Source organism: Colletotrichum chrysophilum (assembly GCF_026319265.1).
Source record: "Colletotrichum chrysophilum strain AFK26 chromosome Unknown scaffold_104, whole genome shotgun sequence".
Taxonomy (NCBI): domain Eukaryota; kingdom Fungi; phylum Ascomycota; class Sordariomycetes; order Glomerellales; family Glomerellaceae; genus Colletotrichum; species Colletotrichum chrysophilum.
The window spans coordinates 34,787-58,649 of record NW_026517391.1 but is presented as its reverse complement, the minus strand read 5'-3'; the positions used below and the strand labels follow the sequence as shown (position 1 = coordinate 58,649).

At 51.8% G+C, this 23,863-nt stretch overlaps 8 protein-coding genes across 8 annotated transcripts; 4 read left to right on the top strand and 4 right to left on the bottom strand.

Annotated features, from left to right (window-relative positions):
• Positions 1 to 468: 468 nt before the first annotated feature.
• COL26b_010089 (uncharacterized protein) lies at positions 469 to 2,898 on the bottom strand (the record flags this gene model as incomplete). Its single annotated transcript, XM_053182800.1, has 4 exons — positions 469 to 1,121; positions 1,173 to 1,597; positions 1,650 to 2,767; positions 2,824 to 2,898. The coding sequence occupies 4 exons, from the start codon at positions 2,896 to 2,898 to the stop codon at positions 469 to 471; spliced, it is 2,271 nt and encodes a 756-aa protein (XP_053033247.1).
• A 1,404-nt stretch (positions 2,899 to 4,302) lies between these two features.
• On the top strand, positions 4,303 to 5,682 carry COL26b_010088 (uncharacterized protein; the record flags this gene model as incomplete). The annotated part of the gene is made up of 1 exon (XM_053182799.1): positions 4,303 to 5,682. The coding sequence occupies one exon, from the start codon at positions 4,303 to 4,305 to the stop codon at positions 5,680 to 5,682; it is 1,380 nt and encodes a 459-aa protein (XP_053033246.1).
• A 3,060-nt stretch (positions 5,683 to 8,742) lies between these two features.
• COL26b_010087 (uncharacterized protein) lies at positions 8,743 to 9,799 on the bottom strand (the record flags this gene model as incomplete). Its single annotated transcript, XM_053182798.1, has 3 exons — positions 8,743 to 8,832; positions 8,887 to 9,038; positions 9,064 to 9,799. The coding sequence occupies 3 exons, from the start codon at positions 9,797 to 9,799 to the stop codon at positions 8,743 to 8,745; spliced, it is 978 nt and encodes a 325-aa protein (XP_053033245.1).
• A 1,370-nt stretch (positions 9,800 to 11,169) lies between these two features.
• Positions 11,170 to 12,196, bottom strand: COL26b_010086 (uncharacterized protein; the record flags this gene model as incomplete). The annotated part of the gene is made up of 2 exons (XM_053182797.1): positions 11,170 to 11,717; positions 11,920 to 12,196. 2 exons carry the CDS (start codon positions 12,194 to 12,196, stop codon positions 11,170 to 11,172), a joined length of 825 nt encoding a protein of 274 aa, XP_053033244.1.
• Positions 12,197 to 15,137: 2,941 nt separating this feature from the next.
• On the top strand, positions 15,138 to 16,103 carry COL26b_010085 (uncharacterized protein; the record flags this gene model as incomplete). Its single annotated transcript, XM_053182796.1, has 1 exon — positions 15,138 to 16,103. One exon carries the CDS (start codon positions 15,138 to 15,140, stop codon positions 16,101 to 16,103), a length of 966 nt encoding a protein of 321 aa, XP_053033243.1.
• A 2,322-nt stretch (positions 16,104 to 18,425) lies between these two features.
• On the bottom strand, positions 18,426 to 19,637 carry COL26b_010084 (uncharacterized protein; the record flags this gene model as incomplete). Its single annotated transcript, XM_053182795.1, has 4 exons — positions 18,426 to 18,578; positions 18,637 to 18,719; positions 18,782 to 19,233; positions 19,405 to 19,637. The coding sequence occupies 4 exons, from the start codon at positions 19,635 to 19,637 to the stop codon at positions 18,426 to 18,428; spliced, it is 921 nt and encodes a 306-aa protein (XP_053033242.1).
• A 482-nt stretch (positions 19,638 to 20,119) lies between these two features.
• Positions 20,120 to 21,790, top strand: COL26b_010083 (uncharacterized protein; the record flags this gene model as incomplete). The annotated part of the gene is made up of 3 exons (XM_053182794.1): positions 20,120 to 20,315; positions 20,372 to 20,673; positions 20,723 to 21,790. The coding sequence occupies 3 exons, from the start codon at positions 20,120 to 20,122 to the stop codon at positions 21,788 to 21,790; spliced, it is 1,566 nt and encodes a 521-aa protein (XP_053033241.1).
• Positions 21,791 to 22,451: 661 nt separating this feature from the next.
• On the top strand, positions 22,452 to 23,488 carry COL26b_010082 (uncharacterized protein; the record flags this gene model as incomplete). The annotated part of the gene is made up of 5 exons (XM_053182793.1): positions 22,452 to 22,503; positions 22,552 to 22,799; positions 22,883 to 23,086; positions 23,152 to 23,234; positions 23,305 to 23,488. The coding sequence occupies 5 exons, from the start codon at positions 22,452 to 22,454 to the stop codon at positions 23,486 to 23,488; spliced, it is 771 nt and encodes a 256-aa protein (XP_053033240.1).
• Between the last annotated feature and the right edge of the window lie 375 nt (positions 23,489 to 23,863).

The following is a 23,863-nucleotide window of genomic DNA, read 5'->3' as shown; positions in this document are numbered from 1 at the left end:
AGGAGAGTTAGGTAAAGGAGGTTGGGGAGGTTATATGTCGTTGACTCGGTGCGCCCTTCATGTTCATGCGGGAAACGTATCCCAGACCCCTGGTGTAGGTCGGCATGCTCATCGAAACATGTCGTGACGATGAATCCGAGGAACAGAGGCCAAGGATTTGCTTGCTAATGCCTGGGCAGTTACGCGATGGAGATGGCAACATCGCGCATCTGGGGTATAGCGTGCCGGAACTCGGCGGGTAAAGGCGAGGTAATGGTTCATTGCTGCGAGCGAGATCCGGCGAGATGCGGTGGGGGTCCACTTTTGGGGGGTGAACACCATCTTGGCCCCGTCTTGCGTGCTCACTTGCAGACGACTCGACTTTTTGTGTCTGGATATCTCCGGACAGTGGTTGCTGCTTATTTGAAAGAGTCCGTGGCGGCACCTTAAAAGAAGAGGATTGCTTAATGGAAGCTGCAACGTGGGAGTTTACCCGGCCGTCGAGACTCCTCCGTGTCCGGGCCCCGTGCTCGGATCCGGGTCGAGATAGCTTGACAAGAACCAGCTGAGCTCGCCGCTCATGTCAAACTGCGACGGCGCAACGTAGTAGTCCTGCGCCAGCTGGTTCTCCGCGAAGCCCGACCACGTCATGGGCCCGTCGAGGCTGGAGTCGATCTGGCCGAGGCCTATCGGATGCGCCGTCGAGGCCTGGTAGATGTCGCTGGGTGCCTGCATCTGATAGTGATCCCTATCCGTCATCAGCACGTCTCCTTGCAGTGACCGCGTGGAGAGTTGCGGCGAGTCAGAGTGCTGGATCGCGACCTCGTCGACCGTCTTCGCGTTGGCGTCGAAGCTCTGCGAGAGGGGGTGGTACCTGCTCAGCAGCGTGTTGCGCTGGACCTCGCTGCTGATCGGGGCTGCTTCTTCCGGGCTCTCGGGTGCGGTGTGGCGGTTTGCGGTCTCTGTCTCGATCATCCTTTTGACGTCTTGCTGGAGGACGGCTATGATGGGTGCGATGTTGGACATGTCGTCGAGTAAGGCGAGGTTGCTCTTGCATAATGCCTCGACCGTCTCATCGTCCAGTGTGACTGGTGTGTCTGTAATGGGGTCCACTAGATTGTTGTACAAACTGTATCTCCTTGCTGTGAGAAGCGTCTTGGTGCATTGGTGAACCATGTTCCCATACCCCAAACCTATGGGGAGACGCGTCTGCTTCGAGTGCAGCGCACCTTTGGAGCGGAGAGCTTGGAGATGCTCCCACAGACGAGCCATGCGGAGGGCGTGCGAGACCGCGAGGGCGCGCCAGGTTGAGACGAATTCAGGGGGCGCTTTGGATGTGAAGGCCGGCGCTGCGGACTCGCGGGCGTGGCCGGGGAGGCAGGTGCGGTAGAGGTCGCAGCAGGTTTGGAGGTACCACGAGTTCAGTGTGATGTACGCCGAGAACTCGGGAGTCGTCGAGTGGGAAAACATGTTGAGCTCGCTGGGCTGGATGTGCGAAGGCATGTGGGCGAGGAAGTTTGCGAGCTGGGACTGGAGGGATTTGAGGGTTGTGAGGGCCTTGGCGACTGCGGCGGGGGACGAGTCGGAGCGGCTTTCGAGGACGATTGCTTTTGTTGATCTGTGATGTGTTAGATTCTTTGAGTGGTACATGGCAGCAGGAGTGGACGTACCGGAGAACTTCGCATCGGAGGCTGAATAGAATCATGACATAGGCTCTAGCTCCGGCGTCATGGGCAGCAAGGGCCTCAACGCCATCGCTAAGCTTGCTCGTTTGCTTCAGTAACCCATGACGGAATGTATGCTCCGCGTTCGGTAATGGCGTTCTCATCCAGCGGTTCGGCAGACAGGTGAACTCGTCGAAACCCGCAGAGAGCCCCTTATCCATCCACCAAACGTGCCACACCAGCCTCCTCTCACACTCTCGCCGGATGACCGTCGATGTGTCGGCGTCTGGCGGCAGCGGCCTTTCGTCATTCAGCTGGAACGACACACATAACCTCGCCGCGGTGCTGATTAGGAGCCACACCTTGCCGAACTGTCTGTACGCGAAATTTTGAAACTTTGACAGAGCCATGAGCTGGATGTTGAGAACCTTGAAAACGTTCAGGTTGGCAAAGATGTACCCGTCAACTTCCTTGGCCCATTGGATAGAGAGTACTCGCGACTCTCGGGATCGTGACACAAAAATTGCCGCCGCGGCACAGACAGAAGTACAAAGTATCGGGGGAAGCTTGCCAGCATAGAACTCCTCCATCATCGACGGCCGGTGAAAGAAGTCGTATCCTAAGGGGTAGACATGGTCGAAGAAAACTTCGAGATGTTGTCGGATGACATCTGTGCTCAGCAGCGTCTGCTCAAGAGAGGTGTTGAGCGAAGGCGTCTTCATGTACTGCTGCAGCGTCGACTCAGCTTCATATGAAGCACCCTGACTGAGTGTACATGTGCTGGAGGACTCGGGGGACGCGGACTGCTGCGGCTGGGCATTCGTATGCCGACTCTTTCGTCGTGACGGCGAGGATGGGTAAACGCAGGTGAGGTTCCGCCGGTTACAGTGGAAGCACTGAGGGCGGTGACCGGAGCACTTTGCCTTCTGGGCGCGACACTCAGCGCATGCGTTGGCGATGCGCCGGCGTCTGGTCCCGGCCTCGGTGAGGGTCTCCGTGGGCGCCAGTAAGTTGTGGGGATCCCCGGGCTCTGAGGAGACGGCCGACTCCGGGTAGTTGAAGGTGCAGCCGAGTCTCAGACGGCGGCAGTTTTCGCACGGCTCAGGACCGCCAGTACATTTTACCTGGTGAACGGTTCAGTTGATTTTCAAGTTGGCAAGGGATACAATTCAAGGCTTACCTTCCGGCGTTTGCATGTAAGACAACGCGGCCTGGGCGGCCACGTCGCATCGGCGCCCGGCTCCGGGCTCGGCATCTCGTCTCTTCTGCTCGGCGGTCCGATGATGTGGATTGAAGAAGAGTCAAACAGGCAATTCTTCAGGCACTGAGCGGGGAGGCAGGACCGCATCTCATCACCAGTCCAGGCCGCACGGGACGCGGAGCCCGGAACAGACCGAGGGTAATATGGTCCGGCATCCCCAGTTTCTCCACCGAGAGGGAACTGACGTGCTCGGGATGCGGGGTCATTCTAAACCAGTTTGGAGCAAGGGTCACCCACAGTTCGGGCGGGTTTGGCAAATTAGAGGGCCTGAAGAGGCCTGAAATGGCAGAGCACACCATCGCAAAGAGAGATGGCGGAAGGAGAGTTTTGCGCCATTGGGTGGATTGGTGTGGGAAATCGGTGGAGGACAGTTGCGAAGGAAAAGATAAGACAAATGTTTGAACTGCTGCATCCCTGTCGGATTTGAGCTACTTACTTAGTCATCTTTCTAAAGGCACTACTGGATACCAATTACCTACCAGTGTTTGGACCCATGTAAATAACTTTGCAGACGTATCCTATTCAATTGTCTAACCGGAAGCTGATCCAAGTAATTGCCGTTCATGCTCGCGAACGAGAAACGTCGAGAAAGATTTCAATTGGAGAAACCCGGAGAACTTTGAAGCAGCGGAGACGACGATGGCATGTCGTCTCACTGCCTTTCCATCGTGGATTGTCTATCTAGTAGGCGTGAAAGATATTCCATCTGGGTGTTGGAGGCATCTAGGTAAAAGCTGAATATATCTGTTATCGACCTCATCTAAACGCTCGCCATATTCCGACAAGTACTTGTATGCGGGGCTATCGGGTGTTGTAGTTCAATTTACGGCATTGGTAGACTTAGCCAGAAGCCTCTGTATTCCTATTTGAGGAAATACGGCTCGATAAGTATGCGGGACATGGTAACTCGACGGGAATAATCATGCCCGCAAGAATTAAGTTTTTAGACCATCGACTTACGTATCTTACTGTAGGATGAGTTTTGGTGAGGGCAATCTGAGGTCCTCACGTAGTCTACGAGCAGGGCATAGGTACAAAGGAAAATAGGCTGTCGATTGAGCGTAGCAAAAGGATAAAACATGACAAAACTAGAGTGATCGTTCACACCATGACAGTCGCAATAGCTTCAACATTTTAAGGCCGCTCACTGCAATGCCTGATTAGGTAGGAAGGTGAATTGACGCACTGATCCTCCAGGGGACTTCAGCTGCCGACACCGCACCGGGCGGGTGCCCGATACCCGGGCTTATCGGCGGCCTATGCACGTCGATTCCCCTCACCGATCAACTCACTCTCAAACATCAACTCGACAACGCGTGACATTTAGTATCCCTTTGATGACCGCGAATGAGGCCGAACAACCCAATTGATTCAATGACACTCCGCAAAGCCCCCGTCATGATCGGGCCCGCGCCCGGCGTTTCCACCCGGCGACCGGGAGCCGAAACCGCGATTCCGGAGAAGCTTATCAAACCGTGGAAGCTCCCCCGGCAACAAACCTACCTCTTCTTAAATGCCAACGTTGTCGACACCGCGCATGGGACTATCCTCGAAAATGCGACCGTCAAGATATCAGATGGACTTGTCGAGAGTGTCAGTGTTGGAGATGCAGACTACGCTAAATGGCGCGGCGCAATTGTGGTCGATTTGAAGGGAAAGTATCTCTCTCCTGGGCTGATTGACTGCCACGTTCACGTCAGCTCTGTCCCTGGAGAGGCTGGTCTCAACGGGGGCTTCAACATGGATGACACGGTGTCTCATCTGCGGCAATCCTTCGTCGTCGGCCGCATCCTCAGTAAGGGCTTCACAACAGTCCGCGATACGGGTGGCGCGACTCTGGCGTTGAAGGAAGCTATCCAGGATGGCGTGTTCCCTGGCCCGAGGCTCTTCATTGCAAATCAAGCTCTCTCTCAGACAGGAGGTCATGGCGATCGCCGAGGCGCCCACGATCATTCGCAGTTATGCTGCGGGAGCACTGCCGGTCTGTCCAGCGTGGTTGACGGAGTGCCGGAATGCATCAGAGCGACAAGAGAGCAACTCCGAACCGGCGCAGACTTTATCAAAATCATGGTTGGTGGGGGCGTGGCATCTCCTACAGATAGGATCGAGAACACGCAATTCACTGCAGACGAGATCAAGGCTATCAGCGAAGTAGCCAGGAGTTACGGAACTTGGGTGACGGCCCATGCTTATACCCCCCGCGCGATCCGCCATGCAGTTGAGAACGGCGTCACTGGTATCGAACACGGCAACTTTATTGACAAGGAGACGGCAGAGTTCATGGCTGAGAACAAGGTCTGGCTGACCCCCACCCTGGTCACGTATGACGCTATGGCATCCGACAAGTATGCCGGCTTCCTACCTCCCGAGAACCAGCGCAAGAACCAGGAAGTACTCGAGAAAGGCTTGCAGTCTCTGCGCGTTGCTGCCGAAGCTGGGGTCACCATCTGCCACGGGTCGGATCTTCTCGGCCCCTTGCAGGCTGAGCAGAGCAGGGAGTTTGGTATTCGACAACAAGCACTTAGCGATAAGCAAGTGCTACAGTCTGCAACTGTCAATTCAGCCAGTATGCTTCGGCAGGAGAACTTCCTAGGTCAGGTCAAGGAAGGGTTTGCTGCGGACCTTTTGATCCTGAACGAGAACCCATTAGATGATGTTTCCATTCTGGATGAGCCTGAGAAAAATGTCTTGGCTGTCATCAAAGATGGAAGAGTCTACACTAGCAGATGGAGCAAATTGCCCGAGGACGTCACTGAGCCAGTTGTTTTGATTGAATAGTTATCATTACATTTCATCATGTTGCTTTTATCATCAATCGTACATCAGTGGAGGCTGTGAACTCCCTGAAACTCGTCTAGATCAATAACGATCTTGGATGCTGCTGCCCATACTTGTGTGCGCCTTGCTGGGCATTGAGGGCATCGCTTCCCGTTGCCCGTACTGTTGGAGTTGGTATGATGATGAGTTCTCAGCATCAGCCACGAGTGCGAAACCATCCCTGCCCGAAACACGTCTTGAAGTGCGGTCCGAACCGCCTGCCGTGGTGTAGTACTGTGCGGTCCCCTTTGGTGAATATTGCGACCGGCCGAGCAACGGCCTCAGGAATGGTATGCAGGCCAGAGTGATACCGACGCCGGGCTCAAGAGCACTGAAGATGAGTGCATTGGGAATGCCGAAAGTGACGTCGGTGTACTTTAGGTGCGCAAGGTAATACAAGCGAAGAGCTGATACAATGCACGTGCTGTGAGGGCGGGATTTGGTCAGCTCATGAGCACGGGAGGGTTCTATCAAAGACAAGACTCACAATACTCCTAGCGAGAAAGTCGCAATGAGAGCAACCTTTCGGTACGTCTCCAGTTTGAGTCGCCACAAGTAAGACACGGGCATGATCAGGACGATGATATCCGTCATCAAGTTCACTACCCCCAGGGTTCCATCTGCCGCAGGTTGGTTGCCGCAGTTTCGATTCTTGAGGTCGAGAAGCCAATTATCGGACAAGGGTCGGCAGATGAAGAAGGCCACCAATACAGCCACGGCGGTCCAGATGACGGTGAATCCTGCCATGATCCTCGCGGCTAAGATCATGCGTCGTGTGGAGAAGAGTTTGGTGTAGAGAAGAAGGATGGCAATCTTGCACAGACTGAGGCTGACAGCCCATAGGATTTGCTGAACAACAAGGAGCTGAAGAAGAAAAGCAAAGACGTTAGTGAAGGGACCTTCTCAAGGACGTGCTCTGGGCCTGTGCGACATACTTGGAGAAACTTGATGATGGGACCCCGTCCATATTTGGGGATGATCTCTCGGAAGAGGTACCCAACTCCGCCCTGCGTGACACTGAATATCGAGACGAGCTGCAGCGCGTGCGAAAAGACCTATCATAACAACCCCCAAGTCAGCCCCAGGAACTTTCCGTCAAGCACCCCGAAACACGTACACATGCCACGATGATGCAGTAATCGCTCGCATCCAAAGCCCTGTGTGCCATGCGCCTCGCCATCAGCCGCAAGATCAGGGCCACCGTAGGCACGATGATGAACACAATGGACACCGCGACGACACTGATCTGGCTCTGCGTCTCCAGCGGAATCGTCGCGGTCCCGTCCCCAATCGTCGCGTTGGTCGAGACCGATGCCAACGGCACCGCTGTGGTTGTTGTTGCCGCCGCCATATTGTCGAGTCCGCGGCGTCGATGGATGAGGATCACGGTTCACGACCCTGATGTGGATGTCGCGGGAGGACGGTGGAACGGCTCTTTCCAGAAGCCCATGGGAAAATCAGGCAACGCGGTTCCATTTTCAATCTCGCAGAGATGCCAACAACGCCATGGGTCAACCATGTTTGCTAATTCGCGGTTTCTCAGGGCAAATGCTCGCCTAAAGAGGTCTCTGACCGGTGCAGCTCGTGGGCAGTGCGTCCTGTATGTTTGTTGCTTTTTCCATTGCGAGCTTGCACTGCTTATCGACTCAGCGTGCAGGCGACGTGCATGCTCGACAGGGGGACTGCGGGCTACGCGATTGTTCCAGAAAGGGAATAGGGAAGATTGTTTGCGCCGCAGCAGCCGACCGGCGCCCAGCCTGGACTCGGAGGCTAGGGTGTGACGGCTGGACTACGTCGTGCTTTAGTCGGATGGGAAGTGTGAGCGGATGCAAGGAACGCAGTGTGATATGTCAATTCGTTAGAAATCAGAACCGCATCGTCATTTGGGGGTTGCATTGATGAAGTTCGGCTCGCGGAACTCGCATCACGATGCCATCGGTAATGTTCTGATCGGATGAACATGGGATTTGCCGCAAGGATTCCCATCTTGGCCTACCTGAGGATGCTACCATGTCTCCTTCAGTTGACCCTGTCCTGTCTGTTTTCAAGGTTCCCCAGAATCAGAGGCATTCACAGCCATTAACCATGTTATCGAGAGGAGTCGACTTGCATGAGAAATGGGTCTCCGGGCAAAATGGTGGCGAAATGCCATGGGTAAGCTGCAGGGGAGCCAAACATGCACGAGGATGGCCATCAGAGGGGAAACCATTTCTTATTCTTCCCTTACCATTCGAAATTGCTTTTTCCACACATGTTTCCCGTTCGATGTTCGTGCCTGGTGTTCCAGACCAATCACCACAGCTGATTATCTCACCTCGCTTGCATTTAGCATGTCTAGGGCCATGTTGTCATCAACATCTGGACGACTGGCGACTTGTCTAACCCCTCACTTAGAAGCTCAGCTGGCCCCCTCCTTCGAGCCACCGGGAGCTAAAAGCCGGGATGCCCTCCCGGCTGCACAACATCACCGGTCGAGTCCTTGTTCCCGCTGGAAGTTGTGTGGTACACCATCCAAAAGAGGATCGAGGTCCGGCCGCCAGCCAACTCAATTCCGACGTCTCAGGCAGGTTGGAGGCTGAGAAGCATTAGTGTTGGAAGAGTTTTGACGCCACTGACCATCAGTCGCAATCCGAGTCGCCGGCCACCTCGCGACAACGGCGATATTATGCGCGTGCATGGTGATGCCCAGATGATAAGCTGGCATTAGTTCTGCGGCCTGCCACTCCACGTCATGAACAATCAGTGGACACTCACAGACCTCGTGGGATTGATGAGAGATTTTTCGGGCTGGGACTACTCGGATGTGAGCGTGTTTCCGCGAAGCCACCGTCGAAGTCACATCGGATGGCAGCCTGCATAGCCGCGTCGCGGCTAGGAACGCCATGAGATGGTTGAATGCAAGACGTGTAAAACTTTTCAAGACAAAAACGTCGGCGCCCGCTGCGGACAGTTGGAGAACATGTGTCAAATTCTAGCCATCTCAGACAGGACTTGTTTCCCTGGCTCTGCCATCGCCGAAATCTACGTTGCGGATCTAGCCAGCTCTACGGCCTTCTGTGCTGCCTTGCCGAAATCTGCCTCTGTGTGCAGTCCCAGTTTCGCTTCTTCCAGCTGCAGGAATTTATTAGAAACGCAGCGATCGCTTTGGAATTTCTTCTGGCTTACCATCTTCAGGCCCAGCTCTGAGTTTGTACCCTGAAGCCGCACTACCATGGGCACCTTCAATGGACCCAACTCGGTCGCGGCGCCAATGATCGACTCCGCAATCATGTCACCTCGGGTTATTCCTTGAGGGGTCTTGATCAACCACATGAACGCTTGGCAGAATTTGCTTCAACTTACCGCCGTATATGTTAACCAGGATCGTCTTGACTCTGGTATCCCGCAGGATGATCTCAAATGCCTTCACCATTGTTTCCTTAGTTGCCTGGCCACCGGCGTCCAGAAAGTTCGCGCTGGCACCGCCATGAAGAGCGATGGCGTCGTTGGTGGCCATCGCGAGCCCGGCACCATTGACCACGTTGCCAATGTTACCGTCCATCTTGACGTACACCAAACCGTATTTCTCGGCCTGCGCCTCTTCAGCAATGTCATGCGCCCGATCTCTCAGAGCGAAGATGTCCTTCTGTCTCTTACCAGCTGCATCGTCTATGGTAATCTTGGTGTCAACACAAGTAATTGTCTCATCGATGGCGTTGATGATAGGGTAGACTTCGAGAGAAGTCACGTCTTTGCTCTTGAAAACCTGGCACAGCCCCCGAAGGACGCTTCGCAGGTTCTTCTTTTCTGCGGGGCTTGCATGAAGGACTTTAGAGACTTCGTCGACAACTTCTGAAGTGATCCCCTCAGTCAATCCGAACTTGGTTGTACGCAGTCTCTCAGGTGCTTCTTGGTCTAGAGCTTCCCCACCAGTTCGCGATGCGATAATGACTGGACAGTACCTTTCTCGGTCAAATGTGATTGTCAGGTGCCATTTACAACGGCTTTTAATCATCTCGGTGACGTAAACCTTTTCAACAAGAACACCGTCGCCCGTCTCTGTTGTCCTGAAACGGCGCCCGAGCATGCTTTTGGACATGTCTACTGCCTCCTCAGAAGTTCGGGCTCTCTTGAATCTCCCTGTAAGGCCATCTTCAAACACACCCTGAGCCTGATAGCTTTGGGGGAGTTGGGCCTTAATGATGCATGGTACACCTGAAATAGGTAAGTCAGCTCAGTCACCGAAATTATGCTTGTGAATGTTACCTAGCTCTGAGTATATTGATTCCACTTCAGCTGGAGTTGTTGCGAGTCTGCCTCTTGGTACCGGTACGTCAAACTGAAATGAATGTATGAGCAGTAAACTTTGAATGGTGTGCACTTTGGTTTACTACGAACCTCCGCCAGAATGCTCCGAGCTTGGGGTTCATGTAAAGTCAGACGTCTCAATTGCTGCCGGGAGAGCACCTAAGAGGAAGAAGGAACGTCAGCTTCGGATTCTCCCAAAGCCCAACAAATGATTCACGCTTCAGAAGCACCGTGTCCTCACCCGGACTTGGCTTCTCCAGAGCTTCGATGTCAAGCTCGGGGAAAACATGGCCACAAAAACCGCCAATCTGTTGCGCTGTAAAACACTCAAGCACGGCTGCGATTGCCAAAGTAGCCTTGGGTTGCCGATTGGGGGGTACTGGACGAGTGCTATTGTTGACCGAAGTAGTGCAGTAAGATAACCGACAGCAATGGAGGTGGCATGATCTCGTGCGTCATCGAGGGGGGGCCGCTAATAGGTCAGGGGAAAGATAACCGAACGGTCGCTAGGCCCGTCCGGCTCCAGCCGGGCTCGGCTAACTATGACGGCTACATGCACGCATCACGAATGAATTTCGGTCCCTTTCGATCAAAATTACAGTCTTGTCGCAGCGCGGGTAAAAAAGAATATCATAGATAAAATACAGCAAAAGTCCGCTCACGAGGATGTCAACTTCTCATTACATGATCAATGAGATTTTGCTGGGGAATTAAAAAAAAAAGGCGTTTGCAGGTTCGCGGTACTCCTTGGTTCAGGGTCAACCTAGTGACAACCAAGACCAATGGTTCGCAGAACAATCGAAAAGAGAATAGTAGGCGAAACACACCGACTAAAACTAGAGAGAGGACGCTAAAATCAGGCGTTGGGAGACTAAAAGGAAACTTTGCTGCTTTGTCTTTGGTGAATGCATAAAGGTAGGGACAAGTCATGTTGAATATAGGACATTTGTTGCCTTCTCATGACATCTAATGCGTGCGACCCTAAGCTCTTCGTATAGATGATTGACATGACATCTCTAAATACCGTTTCTCCTGCTTCTAAATCTATCACAAGATGGGTAAGCCCATGCTCTCATGCCCCCATCATATCCATCGCGACAGCTTCCAATTCAGTTGTTGGATGGCACATCAACCGATATTCAATACCTTGACAGGGAAGATCTAATTTGTGGGCAATGGCCACTCATTCGCGACTGCAGAGCCTTGTGCAGCAGGAGTGGGTGTGGCGTTACCTTGGCCCGCAGGAGTTGCCTCTGCTTCCGTCCTCTGAGGCGTAGTCCTCGAAGCCAGCTCAAAATGAGCCCTCCTCAGAAGACGTTCGTACTCTTTCCAATTCTCCCATTCTTCGAATGCATCTTCATCATCATCTCTGTCAAAAGGCTCATCATCCTGCTCAAAGTCGGTCCCATTGTCTCGGCGGCTCTCTTCGAATAACATCCTCCGTTTCTTAGGTTTGGGGTTTCCGGGAAGCACGCCACGGTAGTCTTTCGAAATTTCACCCTCCTTATCGCCCATCTTAGTCTTTTTTTTCGTGTCCCAGACGTTGAGGTCGACCTTGCTGAACGGGTATGGGGGGCTTCCACCGTGTTTTGCCAAAGCCTGCTTCAACACCTGAAGGTCGGGCAATCCCCTGTAGCTTTTGGTGTGCTTCGCCAAGTCGGGGTGCTGGCCTTGGCTGTAAAACTCATCCGCTGTGTTGAGGACCCAGCCTGGGTCATCTGGAACCAGGTCCTTTGGCCAGCATGGGTTCTCCTTCAATCCGTACCAGTCAGTGTCTTTTCTCAACCCATCCCAATCATCTATGGAAAAGATTGCTCTGGGAGTTTGGACCGACACAGTCGTAATGCGAGCTACCGAAAAGAATGGATTAGAGAAGCTATGAAAATAATGTTTGATAGTGGAAGAACTTACTCATCGTTTTGTCCTTTCCAGTGATAACTTGCACCTTTTCCTTTACAGTACTGATGAGGTAGTCTCTCACGTAGTACGTTTTCTTGCCCTTTTTGTTACCCTTTGTAGACACCGCATCATGCTTGGGGCAAAAGTTACCCCACAGATTGCCGGCTCCTCTGTTGTGTTGAAACGGGTTGAATCGAACTCTTTGCGTCATGCCTTTGGGATGGGCTACATCGTCACCGGGCCAAAAGTTGCGAGGAGGCCACTCGTCTCTGTCGCACCCATCGGCCATCTCGTGTCCATACCTGTCCAGCTTGGGTTTACCTTTGGTGTCGACTCGAAGGACCCGCGGAACCCATCCATTTGCCCAAGGCCAAACCCAGTGTTCTTCCTTCTTCGCAAGGGTCTTGACCGCCGCCACACCCCAAGTTTCAGTAGCTCCACCATCGAGGCCAGTGTTGGCTGTTGCTCCGCAAGTCCATTCAGTCATGGATTTGGTCGCTTTGTGGATATCCATCATTGATCTGTTGTCCGAAATCAGCTGAACTCTCTGACAATAAGTCTCTACAACCAGGGGCCCCACGAGTAGTGATAGCACGCTTGCTCCCATTCCTTTTTGCATTTGATACCAGTTATCTTCGTTTCATAATAACCAATATCCTTCTCCGTTGTCGTCATCAAAACCTGCTTTCGCTGCCCGCAATCTTCTGTTGTCGTTCGAGGATCGCCGAGCTTACCCTCCCAGACCCCCAGATTTGTGTTCGGCTGTCTCGCCCTCAGCTGACATGCTTCGTTCGAGGTACTCGTTGGGGCGTGTGTCGTCTTTTCTGCCGGCGTAGCCGACACCTTCTCTGTGGGTTTAGCTGGTTTGGATGGGTCTGGCTTGTGCTGCGGTTTCTTGCAATCTGCCTTCACTTTCTTGTGGCAGCCGGTGCTCGTCCCCATAGAGTCAGGCATGTTCAGTAAAGCACCGAACACATCAAAGTTCCAATCTTGCTTGCCGCAGGCAGGCCCAACCCAGTTGCTGAAGAATGAGCCTACTTCTAGCCCTTTCTCGGAGAAGGTTTTTGCGCCCTGCACGGCTGCCTTTGCTGCTTTGAGAAAATCGCCAGTCGGAGTGAAGCTGATACCGACGTCCAGAATCGATTTGAGAACCGAGAGCATGACGAGACATATGGGCTGTTCCAGCTTTGCCAGACCCTCCATTACCACGTCCAGAAGGGCTTTTGCAATTTCAAGATCACAGAAACACTTTCCCGGGGCCCAGGGGTTTCCATCGTCGTCTCGATATTGCGGCTCTATCTTGTCCGGGGCCAAGCCTTGGAAAGCGGTTCCATTACATTATAGTCTCTGTGTCAGTACCCGCCGAAAGTAGTTCATCTCTCGGAAATTCAACAATGACGATACAAAAGATTGGGAAAAAAACGCGGAGAAAGAGAGAAAATTGTTGAAGGAACTATGGTGATAAATTATGCGTCGAGAACAGGAAACTGCTTACTCCATAATTGCCCTCCGTACCTCCATGGGTTTTGCAATATACCTTACAAGGAGCTTTGGATTTATCCAGATTCTGTTTCTCAGTGAAGTAATGGAAACATTGGCCGTTCGTTTCTTATGCTGCCAAATACGTTTTGTCGTTCTCGTCCCGGCGAACGAGGTCAAGTCTGGGAGTCGCCCCAGTAGCAATATTGAGACAACTGACAAAAACAAACAAAACAGGGAGAAATGTCTTCATCTTCAACTAGGTGGATTTGCAAAGCTCGTTTTGATAGATTCTGACAGTAGATTTTAGAATATCGACAAGAGAGAGTAGAATGTAGAAGAGATTGTTCCTTGGATGATTCAAGAGATACCAACATCATAGCAGGGTCATCAATTGAACATTTATGTGATTGCATCCGTTCACTTCAGATATCATGTTCATGCAGTAGCAAAGTATTCAGGGTAGGGTGAAGTGCCAACAACGTTCTGAAATGAATCTTCGGGCCCCCAGAAGCCATTCCTCGTCAGCATTGGGGGCTTATCATATCAGCTTTCTTGATTGCAGTCTTGGCCTTACCCAGCATCATGAAAAGTAGATGTACGTTGGCTTGACGCAGGAGTGCAAACCTTACCGGTTGGGTGATCGCGAATGGTGAGGCGGATGTTTCCAGGATTCGCTGACGCCCAAAACGACAACGGAAATCAGTCTTCCTCGAAGACAAAGCGAAATCTAGCGAGCAGGATTTAACGACGTGCGCCAATGACTGTGGTCAAGTTTCCGAGATTCAGGCTTGACATATTTTAGATAATGCAGAGTTTATACCATACTACCTGCTCTTAATTGATCTAGGGATGGGAGAGGGATCTTTCTCAAAGCGCAAAGAGAACTGCGCAGAGGCACTTCTGTGCCATGTACCATTAGTCATTAGACGTCAACGGGTTGGAGATTCCCACCGATCGGTCGTGATCATCTTTTAATTGGACATGCCATGTCTACAATGGGTGAATTCATAGGCAAGTCACGGACCTCACCCAACAGGTACTTGGCAAACATTCTCCCGAATGATAAGTGAATAAAGTTGCCATGAGAATTCTGTCGCTTATTACAATTACGACTGACCTGAATAAAGATCAGTCCATCTTGCGTCTGTGCTTTCTTAAAATAGTGTTCATTTCAACACGTCGCATTTCTGGCCTTGCGATGAAAGCTGAACCGATGATGCAACTCTGTGTTGGCCAAGAGAACTTTTCGCTATTCATAGCCTAACCGCCGGCGTTTCTTTCTTTTATTGCTCAAACTGCTGCGCCGTGCAAGGATTGAAGCGCCAACGTTGGGTAAACCCATCCCCCCACTGGGAACCACCATCTCGCTTCGGACTGTCTATTGCGTCAACTCTAACCCCCACGTCGTTGGTTGGGTGACTACAATGGGAAAAAGGGGACAGTTGGTGTGGTAATTGGGGCCGACGGATATCCATTTCACCGACATATGCAGGTCAACGACGCTCTGCCCCCTCCCTAGAGGCCCGCATCTAACCCCAGGCGCGCAGAAATCTCAGCCCGTATCCTGCTCTCCCGTGCCAACAGTGTGTCCAAAATATGAGCAAAATATTGGACTCGCGCTCAAAGCCTTAAGACGTTCAGAAGTTAACAGAGCACCTCATAGTCCCATTAGATCTGCGTTGCATGAAATTTCCTCTATCTCTCTCGATTTCATTGTAAGAAATCTCCACTAGAGCAAAGGTTTATCAATGCTTCCCCTTAGACCCGCATCCCAGGCAGAGCCTGCAGCCTCTCCGCCTCCGAGTGAGACCTACTCTTACTCACACGACGCGGCTGTTGCTGCCATTACATCCTATTATGAATTGATCGCTAGACTACAAAGGGATGAAACACAGTTGGAGTATCCGCCGCCGGGCGGGTGGCCTCAAATTACTCGGGAATCGTTCGCTAGTCTTGGCAAAACCGATGCCGTCATCGACCTCCTGCGTCATATTCCATACTTCACCGACGACACCATTGAAATCTTGAACATCACCAATCCACGGTGCTTCATCAACTCGTTTCTGTACGAAATGATCCATGCAGACAGCGAAGAGCAGCGCCACGAGTCGCAAGATTTGAAAGACGTCGAACAGAACAAGATCTCAGACACTGCCGTTGATGAGGACGGATTCCCTCGTGGCATGATACTCCTCGCCATAGGCGAAGAATATGGGTTCAAGGTGTATCTTGACACCACCCAGGGGCTCATCATTCTGACTATGAATGGTGGAGACTTTCCACGCTGTGAGCCCGACTTTGAGGGTGATGTGTCAAATCCTTATGTCGACTGGGATGCGGAGGAGGGTCACGAACAAGGGACATTAGGAGATCATGAGAACAGTGACGACGAGGAAGAGGCAGAGGACATTTTCGGCGACAACGATTGGAGAAGTGGCGCCAAGTCTGAAGCCTTCAGAATCCAAACCTTCTTCGATCTGTGCAAAGAGCAATGGAGACGAATGAACCTGATGCCCAGGCTGGAACACCTAGGCCGGATCGATATGCTCCAGCATCCCGAGCCTTCTCCAGATCAAGCTGTGCGTCAACGAATTCTAAGAAATGCTGGATGGCCAGGCACTGGGCCGGAAGTTGGAATGGAATGGGATAAGAAGAAGGCAAAGAAGGATATGATTGAATATTTTGGTGCCTGGGATTCCGAAGAGAGCGACTGAGATCCAACCTGGTCTTATCGTGGATGTTAGCAGATACCATGAACTAACGCCATTCCGACGCGCATCTGTGCATCGTTCATTTGCCAATAACTTTTTGCCAATTGGTGCCAGCTGCAAAGCACGGAAGACGCGGGAGCGTGAGGGGCTGTTTTGATCACGCGCTCTTCGATTGAACACCTTCACACGAATAGTCCCATGTCGTCGCATACCTCTTCAATCAAGCACATGTTAAAATCAATTGGGCTTCTTGTATCTCATCTACCTTACACAAAGACATGCCGCCGGCTGCTCGCGCCACTCAAAGAGCCCCGAGGTCGTGCATAGCTTGCGCCAAACGAAAAGTCAGGTGTGATAAGAGACTTCCTTGCCAGCAATGCGTGGACAGGGGGCAAGCAGCCGGTTGCGAACGCGAGATTGTTCGAGTAAAGGGTGCTTTAGTCGAGAACACAGGGTCTGATCGCCCGGGAAATCGGAGTTATGCTGACCTCCAGCGAGAGAACGCGGTGCTCCGCGCTTTACTCGGCAGCGAAGGTTCACAGACAAAAGTCAACTACTTTCAAGGCGGAAAAGCCCATTCATCAATGAGATTCGAACTGAATGGAAGAAATCGTATCGAGGAAGTAGAGCGGCGCTTGTTCGACGAGATTGGGATGTCTTCACAGCCACGAACTGTGTTCGACTTGAAAGAAATCATTTTACCTTCTGAAAGTTTCAGTCGGAGCATGGTAGAGAATGCGTTTCAGTGGACATTTTGGCTTCATTTCGCACTCTTCATCCCCAAGTTCCGGCGCGAACATGAAGAGCTTTTCGATCGGTTGCGAGCGAACCAGTCTCTTTCAGACATGGATCCTGCGTGGATGGCAATCTACTTTAGCGTCCTGGCCTCCACGCTCATGTTTACGGATGAAAACGAAACCATCAACCAGCGACCGGCTGGTGTAACTTTCACTGGCCTTCTCCGAAACTGGTATGATTCGGCGTTGCTGTTCCTCGATAGGGCCGACTACACGAAAAGACAAGACGTGCGCACTCCTCAGGCGATTGCCATTCTCCACATTGTATTCAATAACGTGGGAGACGTGCACCGTCATCAAAATATGTGGGCAGTTGCGATACGTCAAGCCCAACAGCTGGGACTGGGCTCAGACGAAAGCAATCCAGACGAATCCTTTTGCGAGCAGCAGATACGGCGGAGGCTTTGGTGGACCTTGGCGATATGTGAATGGTTACCAATCCCCCATCGAGTTCCCTGTTTGCACGAGATGGACTTTACATGTAAGCTACCAGACGAGGTTGATGATGAAGAGCTTGAAACCGCATCTGGTGGGTCGAGACTTTCGAGATCCAAGCCCCGACCTGTGAGATACCATATCGCCATGGCACAAGTCTCCAAAATCTATTACCAACTTCGCTATATGCTCAGACTACGCGAGTGGGGGACAGAAGATGTGGCACGGTTCGTCTTCGATGCGGATGAGCAGCTGGCAAACCTCATCACCGACCTACCCTCCTATCTCCAATTCGATGAGAAACCGACGACTTTGACCGAAGAACGAGATCGCCAATATCCCTTCATCCCGTGGCAGAAGAAGAGCTTGGCAAAGGTTCTTCTTTACTATCGAATGGCAATCAGCAGTCAGCTTCAAGAACATTGGCTAGACGGTTCGACTGACGGGGCTCGGACGCGAGCTATCTGCATGTCCTCGGCTCGAGGGCTAATCCACTCGACACTTAGGGAGACTGTGGATGCATCCAAACTGCGACCCTGGTCTGTTTCAGGAAATTCCAAGTTCAAAAGAAAGTGCTGACATCTTCAAGGGCAATCACCATGAATATCTTCGCTGCATCAGCGGTCCTAGCGCTCGAATCTCTGCATACGGAGGAGGACTTCTCTACTGAAATACAACAAGGTCTGGATTTCCTGGAGAGAGTCCAGGCCCAGAACCTCGTCGCCGAGAAAGCAGTAAAGTTCTTAAAGGAGATGACTTAGCATCATTAAATTATTGTTTGTTGAACTTCATGGTACTATCCTTAGTAGCCTGCAATGCTGGTCCTGTCATAACACTCACCTCAAATTCATGATTGGTGTGCTGCCCAACCTCGCTGTTATGGCCGAGTCCGGGACAAGACAACCAGTGCCATGCGCAAGCTCTTAGACACATCCTCGGGTACATGAATATGGATGCCGAAGTTTCTAGCTTTCAATAATTCAGGCAAAGGCATCTTCTATAACTGCATCTCGACTCAAGATGAAAAGTCATTAAAAGTATCAATTGATCTCCAATATCAAACCTCGCTACAACTCTATGATTTTCCATTTCATCAGGAGGCATAAGGCAGAACTCCCGCAAGCTTCAATAATTTCTCAGTTTCCACAGGCTCCTGAGACGGGCTGTCTCTTTTGTAGGTCTCTTGCTCCCCAAGTCTGATCACCTGTCTCTCGTCCCGGAAGATGTTCGCGTGAGGCCAATGGGTCTGGTAAGACTTCTGTTAGACAAAGCTTCTCGAAATTGGGTTGCCCGACGTGACTCACGGTCCCCTTACGGTCCTTGAACAATTTCGCTTTCATCTTCAAGTCTTCGGCACTCGCATACGAAGCCGGAGAGTAGCACATGTCTATTAGAGCAGACGTCAGTAAGCTGAATACCGATTGAGCTGGCTCAAACTTTGGGTCCTACACAAAACAGAGCGGACTGCTTCACTCTCTGGGAGGCAATTGTAGTGAACGGTTCTGGAGTCCCACAGGATCAGATCACCGGGCTCGGCGCACACTTTGACCGCCTCGCAGCCTCTCTCCTTGAACCAGTCAACCTCTTCCGGGGTAAAGCCGAACCAGTCGGCCGGGCCCCAAGTCTCTCGCTCCGTGTCGTGGGTCTTGAAAAAGGCCTCGTTGAGTGCACTGGACCCCTTCAGGACGATTAGACCTCCGTCCTTGGGACCATTCGGGGCAAGATTGAGTATCCCTTGGACGCACTGCAGTCCCTTACGGAGAGGACTTTGATCGACGTGTGGCCAAGCACCGATGGGTTCTCGATCTTTCGCAGGAAGAGTCAAGTTTGCACCGTCGAAAGAGACGAGAAGATCTTTGGTCTGCCAGAGCTTGGCGTAGGCATCGAGAATGGTAGGCTCCCTACAGTGACGAGTTAGTCATTAGCAATTTTCCCCAGCGATGATTCCCTTTGGCTTACATGCGAGCTTCCCAGAAGAACTTCTCGTGGGCCACTGAATACGCATGATACATTCCTCCCCTGTATTTGAATCAGCACTAGCCTCCAGTCAATGGCTTATGTTGGGAACAAACTTGATATGTGCCGGAAGATTTTGCGGACCCCAGGTTGAGGGGTCGTCTTTCCGGAAGCCGTAAGGAAACGTTTCGAGCCAGTCGAAGAGACCATCAAGATAGTATCCTGCCCTTTCTGGTGAGATAACGCCCTTCAATACGACATAGCCGTCGTTGATCAGCTGGTCTCTCCAGTCCCCAAAATTCGGAGAGGTATCGAGTTGAGGCTCGGTTTCGTAACTGATGCTGCCCATTTTGACGATGTTCGGGTGGACCCGGAATTGGAGAGGTAGGTAAGGTAGGTAGCTAGCTGATAGTAGACACAGACTTGCGGGGTTGGAGCAGAATGCCACTGCCGGCCGCTTTATGTATCCCTAACAGATTGAAGATACGCATCGCATCCATTCAACCAATCTTGTGTGTCATATGAAAGACCGGGTAGCATTTTCCATAGCCTGGATTGGGCATAGATTGTCTCCAGGCCGGACGACTCACGGGCGAAACCCCATGTTCTTTGGGGTTCCCTCCACACAACGTTATCGCAAAGGCCGGGCGAGTCACGGGCGAGTTTTCGACAGACTGACCAATGGGAGCTCTGCAGATGATAATGCATCTCCATCAACAATTACCTGAACTTCGCAACGATCTATAAAGATGGTCTTCGTGCGGCACCTACCAACCAAATTTGTGATATTGTCACGCCATCTGAAGTTTTCCCCATTTCTTCTCCGCATTCATGGCAAACCTTCCGACGGCCACAGCCGAGCCTGGCTTGCTCGATCTCACGAATACCCCCACATTGCCTTGGTGGAAGGACCAAGGCCTCAGAAAGCTCATCTTCTGGCAGACATGTATTCTGGCCGCGCAGATCACTGTCGGCTACGACGAGGTTATTGTCGGCTCTTTCCAGGCGCTGCAGCCCTGGCAAGACGGTAAGCTGCCGCTTCTCTGTTCATCGTCTCTCATGTTGCTGAACACAGATGCACAGCCATGGGCAATCCATCTGCTGAGAGTTTGGGCCTCATCACTTGCATGGTCTTTATAGGCGGCTTCTTCGGTGCGCTCGTTGCAGCGGCACCGGCAGATCGCTACGGCCGGCGTTTTGCCATTCAAATTGGGTCGTTCCTGGGAGTTGTCGGATCAATCATGCAAGCTGCTTCGCCCAACCGAAGCGTGTTTATCGGAGGTCGCGCTGTGCTTGGTGTTGGTCTGTCTTTCACCACCACGGCTGGACCCAATCTGTTGACTGAGCTGGCCCACCCGCGGTTGCGTGGTAAGATGGCATCGATGGTAAGCGGGTCTTCTGATGCGTGGCTACTGATCATGCTGACGAGATCAGTTCAACGTGCTCTGGTATCTAGGATCCATTATCGCATCATGGTTAACATTCGGAACCGGTCATCTCTCTTCGGAATGGTCATGGCGGATCCCTTCGATTGTTCAGAGTACCTTCCCGTTCCTCCTCATGATTGCCACCATCTTCATTCCAGAGTCGCCTCGTTGGCTTTGCTCTCGAGGGCGCCAAGATGAGGCGAAGGAGTTTCTGATCAAGTACCATGCCAACGGCAACGAGAGCGACCCTGTGATCGAGCTCGAGATGCACGAGATTGCCACAGCTCTGAACCTAGAGGAGCAGAGCAAGATGTACACCTGGTCCAACCTTCTCAAGTCCAAGGCCAACAGACGCCGCCTTGGAATCTGTCTCTCAGTGTCAGTTCTCACACTTTGGAACGGTCAAGGTGTTATTTCGTACTACTTCTCGCCCATACTGGACTCTGTCGGCATCACAAATACAACCCAGCAGACCGGCATTAACGGTGGCATGGCCATATGGAATCTTATCTGCTCTGTTACCGGAGCGTTTCTAGCCGACAGAATCGGCCGCCGGAGGCTATGGCTCATATCATTCATTGGAATGATCTTCGCCAACGTGCCCCTGACCATCACAAGCGCCATGTATGCGAACCATGGCCCTCAAGCGGCGGCCTATGGGACGGTTGTGTTTCTCTTCTTATACAATGCCGCTTTCAACATTGCATGCAACCCGTTGCTGTACTGCTACACTCCAGAAATCCTTCCGTACAGTATCCGCAGCAAGGGCCTGGCACTGCAAGTGCTGTCGAGCCAGGTCATGCTGACGGTCAATCAGTACGTCAACCCTATTGCGTTAGAAAGAATCGGGTACTATTACTTCATTTTCTACCTTGGCATGTTATTCCTTGGCTTGGCTCTCATTTATTTCACTTTCCCCGAGACCAAAGGATACTCTCTGGAAGAGTTAGGTATGCTCTTCGATGATGGCTTCGACGTGCGACCATCGATACTCCATGGAAAAGATGTTGAAAATACTAGCCATGTGGCCCAAGACGATGCGAGGAAAGATAATTTCAAGATCATCGAGAGTTGATGAAGGCGTAAATTAGGATGCCATAATGTTTGTTTACTCGGAGGTATTGCAATGTCTGTCTTGTATGCACGTGCGACTGCCTCCCTCTGCTCTGGTGCGTCTCAGCTCGATTCTTGCTCTCGGTTACACCTCACTGCAATTCCACTCCTCATCAACTTCGAGTCCATTGATGCCTACTGCCGAGCTTTCAAGCCGAGGTTCTACAACCACACTGAGACATCCAAACCCCCTTTCCCGTGTTCTAGCTGCACGATGCAGCTTCCGGGACCCAACTGTGCACTAACACGTCGATCCGCAGCAAAATAGTAAGTTTTCGCAAGTCAAATCCCCAATAAAACGCCAAAATCCAAGTCTCCGAGGCGCATGTAGCCGAACTGTAACGCGGAATTCGTTGCCCGGGCTGCAAGTCCCCCGCACTCCCCCGCCTCGGTATGATGCAATGACACACAGCGTGTGGCAGTCAAAGCACTAGGCATGACCGGCAAAAGACCCTTAAATACTGATGAACAAACGCGTCGTGATGGACAAAGTGCAGGTGCTAACTTTCTTCCGATGATCAAGCGATAACCCTGAATATCCAAACTTCACATCAGCTACGTGATCGGGAACATAGTCCGGCATCGACAGCATTTCATCGTCACAGACATTTGGCATAGATATCATGTCGTCTTCGCAAGGGCCAAGACTGGCTGGCAAGGTTGCGGTCATCACTGGTACGCCGTTCGATTCAGGTCGAGGGTTTGACTGACAAGTTTCCACAGGAGGTGGCCATGGATTCGGTGAGGCAATTGCTCGCAGATTCGCACTGGAGGGCGCCAAGGTTCTCATTTCGGACATCAACGAGGCCGACGGACAGAGGGTAGCAAGCGACGCGACCGACGCGATATCCTTCTGCAAGGCAAACGTCACGGATGCCGGGGAGTGGGAGAAGTTGTTGGACACCGCGCAGGAACGATACGGACGTATCGACATCTTGATCAACAATGCAGGCACCACTTACAAAAATAAGGTTGGCGACTAGCTCCGTCTCATTTCCCATCTTTAAAAGAAGTTTGGGCGAAGCAGAATATGCTAAATCCGATTCTTGTGTAGCCAACGGCAGAGGTGACCGAGGCCGAATTCGACAGGGTTTTCAACGTCAACGTCAAGGGCATCTTCCTGGGTACGAATGCCCTGATGCCCCGACTTATCAAGCAGGGAAGTGGCGGCGTCATGCTCAACATCTCTTCAATTGGGTCGGTCAGACCTCGACCTGGATTGGTGTGGTATAATGCTTCCAAGGGCGCGGTTTCAAACGTACGTTGGTGTTGGTCTTTGATGAGATACACGGGGTTGCTGCTAATTTACACGGTGCTCATCAGGCCACGAAAGGACTTGCTGCCGAGTACGGCCCTCATCAAATCCGCGTCAATTCCATTTGCCCTCTTCTGAGCGGCACTGGATTGTGAGTTTTTCTTTGCTTTCCTTTTTTCCCCCTTATTTGATTTCGACGGATGGGGTGCTGACGCGACTAGGTTCGAGCACTTCGCCGCGATGCCGGATACACCGGAGAATAGGAAGAACTTTATTGGCAACGTCCCACTAGGGCGTCTATGCGAATCTGAAGACGTCGCCAACACCTGCTTATTCCTGGCTTCTGATGAAGGCAAGTTCATCACTGGCATTAACATGGAAGTTGATGGAGGCAGGGCCGTTTAATTCTATGGGCATGAATGCACTCATGAGTTCATGACGGTCGTAGCTCTTGATATCTGTAGCAGCCCTAAATTATGAAAAGAATCACCCTCAATAATGCGCCTCTAATCTTCGCACTAGCACTGAGCCCCTGTCTTGTACACTGGACGGCGCATATATGCCGAGAATAAATAGTTCTCTGAAATTGGTTGCATTATTCTAGGTCTCCATCCGATTCTACCGAAGTCAACTCCTATGAACGATTTATTCCCTTTGATATGTCGGAACGGTGACTTTCACCCGAAGCTCTGATACAATTTCTTCTAGCTCGTGTCCAGGCTGAGTGGTATACTCTAAGAAGAGCAGCATTGCCACTAAGTAGCTATGTAAGCTGACGAC